Source organism: Chelonoidis abingdonii, chromosome 6, assembly GCF_003597395.2.
Source record: "Chelonoidis abingdonii isolate Lonesome George chromosome 6, CheloAbing_2.0, whole genome shotgun sequence".
Lineage (NCBI taxonomy): Eukaryota > Metazoa > Chordata > Testudines > Testudinidae > Chelonoidis > Chelonoidis abingdonii.
The window spans coordinates 43762751-43775119 of NC_133774.1; the positions used below are offsets into that span (position 1 = coordinate 43762751).

A 12369-nucleotide genomic window follows, 5' to 3' on the forward strand; every position below is an offset into this window, starting at 1 on the left:
GCCTTCAATGGTTGGTGCCAAAGGAGGAAGCATTCTATGGAAGATGCTAGGATTGGGACTCACTTTGTATCCTCTCTTCTTGAAATTAATCAGGGTGCTGGAACAAGTAATCTCAGTGTATGACTATTTGAAGATGGTGTGCCATAAACTTCCAGTATAGGTAATTGCCTGGATATTTAACCCAAGATCTCAAGAGCCAAAAGCATAAGCCTCTACCACTTGAGTTATCCTTAAAGGGTAGTTATGGTAGGCTCATATACTCTGTAGACGGGTGCGGGGGGAGGGGAGGTGGAAGAGAGGTATGAAACACACTGAAAGTGAGTTTCCTGTGTATCTACTGTTGTGACAGTCGGAATAAGGACTTATCTGAATGTTATTGCTTCATCACTGCTTGTACATCTGCATGAAGTGTCTAGGCCCTGAATTTGACCCCTAATTTAGAATGCATGACTCAAAGGAGCTTGTAGATGTTGTATATTTGGTGTCATCGTAATAGAATCTTGTTGCTATGGCAAATGTGTTAGATTATTAGGGGATAGCCCAGCCAGTTTGGGCTGGTTCTTGTTTAGTTCAGTGTGTGGCAATACATGGCCGGTTGCAAGGTTTACAGCTTTCTGTGTTGCCAGTGATTTCTTCCTAAAACTGGATATAACAGTAGATGCCTGGTAACTGTCAAAGCAGGTGATAGTAGGAACATATCATGGGGCCTAATCTCACAATTTTTACTAACATGAGCAATCCTCACTCATCAAGCAACACTCACCTTACTTGACTTCAGTGATGTACTAGTCAGGTAGGTATTTGTGTGGGAAAGGACTGTATGTTCAGATCCACAGCTGTATTGCTTTGGTTTAGTTCAACACTATTTCCTTACTGAAGGTGCAGTGGATGATTTTGCTGTCACCAGAATAACTTCACTTGCAATACAACAATGCCCTTTATAGACTCATAGGTCAGAAGGGACCAATATGATCACCTAGTCTGACCTCCTGCACAAAGCAGGCCACAGAACCCTACCCATCTTGTAGGGGAATGTCACCCTTTCCCTAGCTCTGTGTCTCAGTTTCACGGGTTGTTGTAGAATGTGGCCAAGCATTTAGTACTCTTGATATGGAAGTTTTAAAATTAAAGAAAATAGCTTATTTCCTGAAAGCAAAAGGTTGACCGTAGAGCTGAGTGAGGCAAAGAGTCTGCGGAATGAAGCTTATCATCCTTTCTTTCTGGAAAACCCAGTAGTAATCTGTCAGGTTAATTCACATTGCAGCAACTTGAATTGTCACTACACTTGAGCAGTTTTTCAACTCTTTCTGCTCACAAAGTTCAAGCAACCCTGGGATTTGTTTTTTCAAAATACTAAACTTTCTAAGCAGGCACCTGGGGTGAAATCTGCCTTTGAGTCAATGGGACTCTTGCCATTGACTTCAATGAAGCCAGGATTTCATCCACCAAGTTTTGATTATTTTTTGATTGTCCATTATGTCCGTCGTCTGATTATTTTTTTTTGAGTTCTAGAAACCAGTTGCTCTTCTATTTTGCTCTTCTATTGTTTTCAGGAAATATTTGTCATCTCTCTTGATATGCAGACTGCACTAGCTATGAAAGTTAAAGTTCTAAACCTCAATGTGTTGTAACTTGCAGCTTGGAATCTTTCCCCTGCAGACAAGAGCGAGGATATCAATCAAAAGAGAATCTGTTGTAAATTTTCTCTGATATGAGCTCATGTAAAATGGAATCAGCCCACCATTCATTAGCTTCTAACTATTCAGTGAATCTTTTTGTAATTAATATAGTGCCTTTAGGAACCAATTTAAAACTATAGTCTTTGGAGTTGGTAATAACAGATCACTTATCTAATCTGTTTTTCAATACAAGCAGGAAACTGTTGAGACTATATTTCATTTTTAGTCTAATAAGCAGCAAATAAGAATTATGCATTATATTTGATCCCCAGTAGAGATCTTCAGAAACAAGCTGGGCTGAGTCATAATGCAACACAGAAATAGTGTGAATTGTCACAATATCTTAAGCTAAGTGGTAAACATGCTAATAGCATATCCTTCCTTTCAGTGTTTAACAGAAATTGCTACTAAATTTTTAGCAGCAGGAGTTTTAAGTATCTTTGAAGATTTTATTTAGCCTGGTGGGTTTGAAGCTTTAACAGCAACTTGATCACTTGTAAACTAAAACAAAGTGTATTGAACTGGAGGGTAATTCTGTGAACCTTTGAACCCTTTTCTGAATTCAAAATATGTTGAGTGTTTCTTTCATGACCTAAATTGATCTGAATTTTGGCTTCCTGTGATGATGCTGATGCTTAATCTTTAAAGATACATTTCATAATAAACTGAGAGCATACCCTGTAATCATTAGAAGTCTTTAGATATTCTAAACCAGTTAGAATATTAAAATGTTCACTGGCAGTTGATCTGCTGACAGACTCAACTGCCAGTGAAATCAAAGGTCAATAAAGTTATATGTGTGGATTAAAGGTATTAAGTAGCTCAACACTTGTAACATGTAGGCAACAGTTATATCTGATTGCTACTGCTCTATGTGGGAAATGTTGGTCTTGGCTTATGATGATGTGACATAGTGACCTACCCAGAGAGAGATTCTTCATTGTGTCTGTGTAGTTGATTCTGTATCCCTGGAGGAAGCCCAGACAGTCTTCTGGAGGTACTTCAGTCCATTTCACAGTAGCGGAATGCTTCATGATATTTGAAATTTTCACAGTCGCTGGACCTGTCCTAGGAACTTAAGCATCAGGTTATTTAAAAATAAATAACTCAAATCATACAGATAACTGTTGTCTGTAATCCAATGTGCATCATGCTAATCCATACATAGAAATTGAGTACTTAATGGGAAGCATCTCCCCAATTTGCAGACTGACACACAGATAACTAAAGGCAGAGAAGGGAAAGAGAACAATTACATACAGTGGGAAGCTGAGTCCTGCTTAAAACAATACCAAAGAAGGTACAGACATATCATCCATCTGCTACAGATACAATTTCTAAGGATACCCTTACCCACCATAGTCACATTGGCATGAATGGCTACTCACCTAGGAAGGGGCTAGTCATTGTGGGTAAGGGTATCAAATCTGGCCACAAATCACACACTCTAAGAAGTGACAAAACCCCTGCTCCATTGCCTTAACATTCTGCCATGAATAGTAATAGATACCCCATCATCTTTGTGGACCCATCACTAGCAAGCAACATCACATTCACTCACACACAAAGCCAGCATATCACAGCTTGGAGTTAGGGGCATGACTGAGTGAATAGTAGTGTTATGTTAGGTCATCCCAGCAAAGCTGTTATGGTGGAGCTCCCTTATTACTGATGGTGGAGAAATAGGAGAAAAAGTGGAAGGGAACGAATGGAGCGAGGCAGGGAATGAAGATTTTCTAGGAAATACCTCCTTGAACTGAGTAGAAGTGGGTCACTCCAAATGTCCTCTCATGTCTCATGAAACTTTCACATTCACATATGTCAGATGCATGCACCATTATTTTGTACAATTTATATGGTTGTAAATGGTCTGGAAAACAATCAAGTTGGAATCAGTATTTGCTGAACGTGTAAGGGGAAGGACCTTTCAGCTTTTCTGTATAACCCCCCAAATATAGTTTAACAAATTCCTGGTCTTCATGTTAAGAGTCCAAATGTACACATTCTCCAGGTGGCTTCCTAGACCATTTACATACCACCTGTATATTGGATTTTTTTCATAATTAAAATGACAAATTAATATACAACCTTGTTTGTAAAGTATGCCAAATTGGGTTCTAGTCTGCCTCTATTGCACAGATGGAGCTACAGGGTGGAAAGCAGGAAAGTAAAATAGCTCGAGGCCTCTTGGCTGAAGCATGGATTTTTTTTTTTCTGTCTGGGAACTTAAACTGGATACGACCAGGGGATGCACATATAATAAGAGGATCCATGAAAACAGTGGATGAATTATTGATAACATTTCAATTGTGACCCTCACATCAAATGTGTCCAATGTACATTGACATTAATCCTGATTGATCTTTGCCAGAGTCACTTGTATGATCTCAGTCAATATGCAGAATGCAAGTCCTGTAAAATGTTCCTGAACAGAAGCTCTTTGCACAAAACTCAGATATGCTGTATAACAAGTTTTGTTTTGTTACTGCGACTTTACATGGACAAGTTATGGGGAAAGGGATGGAATGTCACCACCTGGGCAGCCTGTGACACAGCTGTCTGTCATGTAAGTGAAGTTTACCTAGGAGGGCAAAATGTTGTCACCCTTGTCATGCTGTTAGCCTGCAGCGTATAAGCCTTTCTTCTGGATTTGGGGGAGGGGAATAGCCCAAACAGTCTATTTTTGTATAGCTGCATTTTTTCACTGACCATGACTGGTAGGCTTCCCAGGGAGGACTGAAACGCCCATGTACTTCAATTGTTTTGTTTTGTTTTGTTCCCCTATATACACAGAACAAAGAGGAGTAGAGGTGTGAGGAAGGATCTTCATCTGTCTCATGTTTTTTAAAACTGCAAGTGAAAGAAAGAGGCATGTTTTCCATAAAATAACTGGACAATCCATGAAATAAAGTTGATTTGTTACCTAGTGTGAAATTTCCCATGGGCTTAGTTATTATTTTCATGTGCATATCTTCTTTACCAGTGCCCCAATCAACCACAAAACACTTTGGATTGTATTCTGGATTCCAGGTGACAACAGTGTTATTTCCCTGTGGTATGGCAGTGATTTGTCCAGGCAAAACTGAGGGAAAAGCAAAATATTTTATAGATCAATAAATAGGAAAAAAATTCACTGTGAAGTCAGCATCCTGTGGCAAGTCATGGAGACTATGTGGGTAGTAAGGCTTAATGAACTCTAATTACTAGTAACAATATAGTTTATAAAAAAGTTTCAAGTCAGTCTAGTGCTTTGCACTGCCTTAGCGAAGATCCACATTTAATTTCTGGACATGACCTTTACTACAAAGGGGGAAGAGAACATTCAAACCTTGGGAAGGGGGAGCACCTTACTTAACAGGAATCCTTCCCCTAGGAAAGCCATACGTAGTACTGAATGGAGTGCTGCTATGTGAGACATTTCTGACTGGGGGAGACAGTCGTTAGGCTTCAAATTTAGGGAAATAAGATGTGTTTTTGTGGTATTCTTCTTAATATAAAGTCTGACAATAGTAAGGCTGGCTAGAAAATGAGAATTCCATTTCACAAGAAAAGTTGGAGTTTCAGCATTTAGTTTTGTGTCTGTGTGAACCAGAAAAGTTTTGAAACTCTGTGAAAAACCAGAGAGAGACTGATTCTAACCTGGTAGTTAGGGCACCAAGTTAGAAGGAGCAGGGACTGGAATCCAAGTCCTTCTCATTTCAAGTGAGTGTTCTAAACACCAGGCTGGAGTCAGTCTCTCTGTCTCTCTCATCCAATTAATATTTAATTATCTACACAAATTGGAATCACTCCAATAGGAAAGATGGACTCCTCCACCCCAGAATACCCAAAGTTCTGGTGGTTAGGATACTCTCACCTGGGATGTGGGATCCTCAGGTTCAAGCCCCTGCTCCAAATTAGGCAGAGCGGGGATCTGGACCTGAGTGTCTGTCTCTCTTTCCCTGGTTTTTCCTAGAAATTCCATCCAGGGCCTGAGAAACTTTCCCAACAAAAGCTTCATTTGAATTGATACATTTCTGCTAAGAGTCTTGGTTTTGACAAATCAGTATTTTCTAACTGAAAAAAACATTTAATCTAAAAATTCCCAATGAACACTAGATAGTGTAGTCATTAATAATCAAAACTGGCAAGACTAACTGGCTGACACTAAGAAGGAAGACAGGCAACTTATACATCAGGAAACGCTGTGGTTGATAGAGAACTCCATTTCATCTTCTATCTGAAAAACAGTAGGAGAGTGGCTATAAGGAAGAATTAAAAAGTGACAAAACTAGCTGAGGAGAACTTGATCTAAGGGTATGTCTACACTACAAAATTGGGTCAATTTTATAAAAGTCGATTTTTAAAAATCAATTTTATACAGCTGATTGTGTATGTCCACACTAAGCGCATTAAGTCAGCGGAGTGAGTCCTCACCAGCATGGCTAGCATCGACTTACAAAGCGGTGCACTAGGGGTAGCTATCCCATAGTTCCCACAGTCTCCATCGCCCATTGGAATTCTGGGTTGAGCTCCCAATGCCTGATAGGGCAAAAACATTGTTGCGGGTGGTTTTGGGTACATGTCATCAGTCGCCCCTCCCTCCATGAAAGCAACAGCAGACAACTGTTTCGCGTCGGACACCAGGGCGATTAGAAGACCACAGCAAGGTGCGCTGCACATCAGAGAAGCTTTGAAAACCAGTTTCATGACTGGTCGGGCTTCGGTGTGACAGTTGTGTGTGTTTCTCCTTGATGCAAACCTGCCTCCTTTGTTGATTTTAATTCCCTGTAAGCCAGCCACTCTCCCTCCTTTGAAATAAAGTAATGATTGTTTTGAAACCATGCATTCTTTCTTTATTAATTTAAAAAAAAAAAAAAGAGAGAACAGACAAGGTAGCCCAGGTGGGGTAGGAGAGGAGGGAAGAACAAGGCCGCATTGCTTATTGGAGGCACACTAAAAATCGAACTGTTTGAATTGACAGCCTTCTGTGGCTTGGGCCATCCTCTGCAGTGGAGTGGCTGAGTTCCCGGAGCCTCCCCCACCGCGTTCTTGGGTATCTGGGTGAGGAGGCTATGGAACATAGGGAGGAGGGTAGGTGGCTATACTGCGGATGCAGCAGGGTTCTGTGCTCTTGTTGACTTTCCTGCAGCTCCAACAGATGCTTCATCGTGCTCGTTTGCTCCCCCATTAGCCTCGGCATTGCATCCTGCCTCCATTCTTCGCGCTCACTTAATTCTTTCCTGGCCTCTGCCACTGAATGTCTCCATGCATTAAGTTGTGCCCTATCAGTGCGGGAGGACTACATGAGCTCAGAAACATGTCATTGTGAGTGCGTTTTTGTTTTTTTCCCCACCTTCTAATCTGTGATAACCTCACGGATAGAGATGATAGGGGGAGAAACATTCTACGCTCTACCATTCTGGGGGGACTGCATGATCACTTGTGCTGCCGAGTTCACCATGCTGACCAAACAGGAAATGAAATTCAAAAGTTCCCACGGCTTTTCCTGTGTACCTGGCTAGTGCATCGGAGTTCAAAGTGATGTCCAGAGCGGTCACAATGAAGCACTCTGGGATAGCTCCCAGAGACCAATACCGTTAATTTGCATCTGCACTACCCCAAATTCAACCCAGCAAAGTCGATTTTAGCGCTACTCTCTTCTCCGAGGAGGAGTACAGAAATCGATTTTAAGAGCCCTTTAGGTCAACGGAACGGGGTTCGTTTTGTGGATGCATTCATTTTTAAATCAACCTAATGTGGCTAAATTTGACCTAACCTCATACTGTAGACTAGGTCTAAGAAATCTTCATGGGAAACAAACTGAATGCCTATATCATCACAGTAATGTTTTTATTGATGTGTAAGACCTTAGGCACATTAGGGGAAACAAAGGATGAAACTACAGCTAGAGTTGAAAATAAATTTCTAAGGAAAATCATGACGCTTAAGTGGGCAGACTTGGTAAACCGTTGACTATCAGTAGGATTAGTCAGAAAAGATTGAAGTGGTGGACACTATATTCTTCAGTGGCAGAGAAAGGTAGAGGAAAATTATGGTGAGAACTAAATAATTCAAGAATAAGAGAAACCAGAAGAGAGATTTGCTAAGGTGACGATGTTGGAGGAAGGGGAAGAATTGTGTTCAGGACTAATTGGAAAATTCTGGTGCTAGGTGGATAGGAGAAGGTATGAAACATTAACTGCAGACACATCAGCTGGAGAATGACAGAGGTACCCAGATGCTGATTGTTACTTACGCACAGTATCAGGCCATAGGAAATTCTACCTTACAACAATGCATTGTCCAAATATTTCAATAATAATATTACAATAACTACACTCAAATTAGAAAGTCTTACAGCAAACTACTCAGAATTGAACCCTGTTATAGTCTTGGTCGCCACAACATCCTTGGTAAAGTTGTCTGTGTGTTATGTGAAGAAATACTTCATTCAGTTCGTTTTAAAAGAAATAAGTTCATAACACACAAAGGAGAACATCTTTCTTTGCCCTCTCTCGGGGGTGTTCCATTTTTATGCTGGCCTCTGAGTGCAGTCCTTCCCCTAACAGTCCATTAATATGGTTGCTATAGGAAGGAGCGCAGCCTTCCACCCAGAAGAAACCTTTTTTCCCAGCAGCATCTTATCTCCCCTCCCCTCTTTCACCAGGAGGGTTTTTTTTTAAATGTCACTGAGAGCCCTTAACTAGCCTCCAGTGTGTCTAGTTAACCTGAGGTAACCCTTGTTAAGCTCAAAGGTAACAGGCCTCTACCATTCTAGGGCTGATATCTGTCCTCCCCCACTCTTATACCTCTCAGGACTAACTTTGTCTAATTATAACTTTGATATGATCAGTCCAAAAATGCTAGTTCCACTGTAGCTGGTCCTGTACACTTAGCATTGCCCCCAAATATAGGAAGACATGGCCTTTCCCTGAGGTGCTTAAAATCTTGTTTGGAATAAGATTCAATGATTGAGTATGGCAAACAAAAGGAGGGATGGGGTAAAAAGGGACAAGAAGGGTAATAGAAAACAAAGGTGTGGCTACATGAGGTAACTATTGCACAACATAAGGTTTTAGTAGGGTGACCAGACAGCAAGTGTGAAAAATCAGGACGGTGTGGAGAGTAATAGGAGCCTACAGAAGAAAAAGACCCCAAAATCGGGACGTCTGGACACCCTACATTCTAGACCATTTGAAAGTTTTAATAAACCAGATATCACTAAACCTAATCACCATTGATTGCTTTGTTTTTTCAATAGGCATCAGAAAAGAGAGAGTATTTAGGAGAGAGAAGGGGAGAGGAGTGGCCTTGAGGTTAAATTTTTGAGTGTTCCTTCTATGAGTTTCAGTGGCATAGAAGACAGTGCAGAGATATTTGTGGGAGAAATGAGCAACTAGGTGCTCAAAGCTTGCATTGTTGATGGAGAAAAGAAGGTGGGGAGGGGATTAAGAGACAACTCATGCAGACAGGGAGAGGCAGAGTTGTGCAGTGTCTTGAAGGTAAGGACAAAAATCTTAAATATGATCTGGTGGACAATGAGATAGGATGTCATGGTCAGAGTAACAGGGCAAGAAGAGATTCTTGGCAGCTGCATTTTGTATGGATTGGAGAGTGGCAATATGGGAGGAGGCCAGAGGGAAAGAGATTACAGTTGTCATGATATAAGATAATATATAATTACAATTAGCATTCGTGACACATTGAAACTATAAAGCACTTGACAAACATTGATCTTTACAATACACATGGGAACACTGATTTTAACTATGAATGGAGATATACAAGCAAATGTCTAGCAAAGCATGGAAATTGTACTGTGGCAGTTATATTTCCTGGATTTCTTAGAAGCCTTCTAATTTTTGGAAGGCCCTCTCCACCCTCTCTCAATTTTGTTCTTACCATTGTATTAGTTTCATGTTGGAAATTTGTGCGCACATGCAACTTGCCAGAAGATGACATAAGATAAACACTGAATGGAGTAGCAGTAGATCATGATGACCTTTAATTGTAAATATGCACCTGGCAGGTCATTACAGCTATAATCACCTCAAACTACAAAGAGTGTTTGTAATGCACAGTAAAATGAGTCTGCTAGTAGTTAGTTAATCCAATGGCCTAGCTGAAATAAATGTAGCTCTTCTCTCAGGTTTCCAGTTTATTTTTCAGATTTCTTGGTGTGGATCAGCTCACACAGAATTCAGTTCGAACTTCCTACAGGCATTAATTTGATATGAATAACTAATCTTCACAACAGATAGTACCATAACGTGTTCTGATAGAGCTCCATAAAACTGCTCTTTTTGGCCAGTTTTCATACAAGTCCTTACTTTGGTGCAGGTTTAAAGAAAAAAATAAAGAGGAACAATCATCCCCAAATTATTGCTATCACAAGGCAACATTGCCCACAAAAGAATGTTTCTTCACCTATCTAGAATAAGTGATAAAGTACCTGTTGTGGTGAAATCTGGGACAACATAAGTGATCTGTGGAGATTCTCCTGCTTCATTATAGGCAGAAATATTAAACCGATAATAAGCCATGGAGAGATTCAGATGCACTCTTCTCTCGGTTATGCTGATGCGTTCAGGTCGATCATTGCAACTGTTGGGTATTCTTTCAATATTAACATAATATCCAATGACATTCCTGCTTTGTGTTATCTAATAGAAAAAGATTATCACTGAACAATCAGATATCAATCCCCTTCTTAGTAAAATTAGAACAGTTACAAAAAATTGTAAGCCACAAAACAAACACGAAATTATGTATAAACAAATCTACGCTGTCTTTGCACATTGATTGTCAAAAGGAGATAAATGTAGTGCCGTGATTGGGGATTTAGGAAATGATTTAACAAAGCACTGAAGCATGTTCTTGGGACTTAAACATTTGCTTAAAATTATTTAAATATATAGCACATAATTGTATGATTAAATGCTTTGCTTAATTGGGTTCTGCAAGAGACGTCATGGAAATCAGTGCAGAGGAAACCAAGCTGATGACAAACAAACATGATGGGATCAGCTCACACATCCCTGTCAGTGGACAAGAGCTGGAGAGAGAGAAAGAGTTCAAATATTTGGGGGCAATCATCACTGATGAAGGATCAAAGGGAGAAATTCTGGCAAGAACTGTGCAAGCAGCAGCAGTGGGAAAGCTAAAGCCAATTTGGAGAAATCAGAACATCTGCCTGGAATCCAAACTGAAACTGCTGTATGCACTAGTCATCTCCATTTTTCTGTGTATGTGTGAGACAGGGACGCTGATGGCACAACTTGAATGGAAAATAAAGGTAGTAGAGATGAGATACTTCCATAAAATCCTGGGCATCTTGTACTTTGACCATGTCACTAATGAAGAGGTCTGCAATATCATCACCCAAGGCGCTGGGTCATATGAAGACCTCCTAATGTCTATGAAGAAGCGCAAGCTGAAGAGGTACAGCCATGTAACAATATCATCTGGCCTATAGCCAAGATCATCCTCCAAGGGACAGTAGAGAGGAAGAGAAGAAGAGGTAGACAGAAGAACAGATGGATTGACAATATAAAAGGTAGACAGGAATGGACTTCACAGAGACTCAAGCACTGACACACATCAGTGGTGGAGGCAATAGGTTGATTGATCATCAATGATGGTGCCCCAATGACCAATGCAGTTATGGGAGTGATGATGATGATGATGAATTGGGTTCTTACCTGTGCAAATCCAATAAATGTTAATGAAGATGAAGCCGCTAAAACACTTTGTATGCTGTACTCAGAATGTGCCCCTAATTTATTAGGAGCCTGGAGGTCAGTGAGAGTTAGGTGCTTAACTGCCATATATGCCTCTGAAAATCTTAATACCCTAGATTTGACAGGGCATTTTGAACTATCTTGTGAGGAGGAGGGGACTGGTAATTAAACTGCTACAGCAGAAAGGTGTCCTTGCCTACTGATATTAAGGTTGTTTAGTATGGTAACAGAGCAGAGCAATCCTCAAAAGAAAAAGGTGAGCACTGACCAAGGCAAATGCTTTTTAAGTATCCAGATACTAGTACTAGATACTACAGTCTTGTGTCACGAACTGTTCTCTGCTCCAATGCTGTGTAAATAGCTGTGGCAGGAGGGTCTGCATTTTTTTTCTTAACATTTTATAATTATAAAAAGACTCAGAAGCACATCTCAGTTACTCTTACACTATTGTGCATCTTTAAAGTCATTAGGCTCCAAGTCAGGAAAGCACTTAAGTGCATCCCTATTGAGTTGAATGGGACTAAAGTGCATAAAATTGAAGGCCTTTTGAAGAAGATGGGATCAGATGAAACAATTACAGAAGATGCATGCGTCTGACGAAGTGGGTATTCACCCACGAAAGCTCACGCTCCAAAACGTCTGTTAGTCTATAAGGTGCCACAGGATTCTCTGCTGCTTTTACAGAAGATGCATGGGTATTCACCCACGAAAGTTTATGCTCCAAAACATCAATTACATAAGATGTAACTCAAGCTCTCATTTAAAGATGATTTCTTCCTTCAGTTTGATATTGGAATTAGTATGTACGATTTACGACATTACTGTAAAAGGAATAATTTTATTTCTAGTTTAGATTCATCACCTGCTGGTAAGAGGGGTAACTTCCTAAGAAGTTTCTTTTTTTCAGCAGGTTGCTGCAAAATGTCCCTTTGATAGATCACTTCACATACAGATATGGGTGTCTTTGT

The 12369-nt window shown here is 40.3% G+C and overlaps 1 protein-coding gene across 1 annotated transcript in view; it reads right to left on the minus strand.

The window, feature by feature from the left end:
- The window catches only part of LOC116825246 (interleukin-6 receptor subunit beta-like), a 50290-nt gene that overhangs the window by 10750 nt on the left and 27171 nt on the right, over positions 1-12369 (minus strand). Inside the window, exons 7-10 of the mRNA XM_075067483.1 lie at positions 10114-10324; positions 4603-4761; positions 3427-3549; positions 2602-2754 (exon numbers count right to left, since the gene is read on the minus strand). Coding sequence (XP_074923584.1) covers positions 2602-2754; positions 3427-3549; positions 4603-4761; positions 10114-10324 — 646 coding nt within the window. The remainder of the gene's footprint in view (positions 1-2601; positions 2755-3426; positions 3550-4602; positions 4762-10113; positions 10325-12369) is intronic.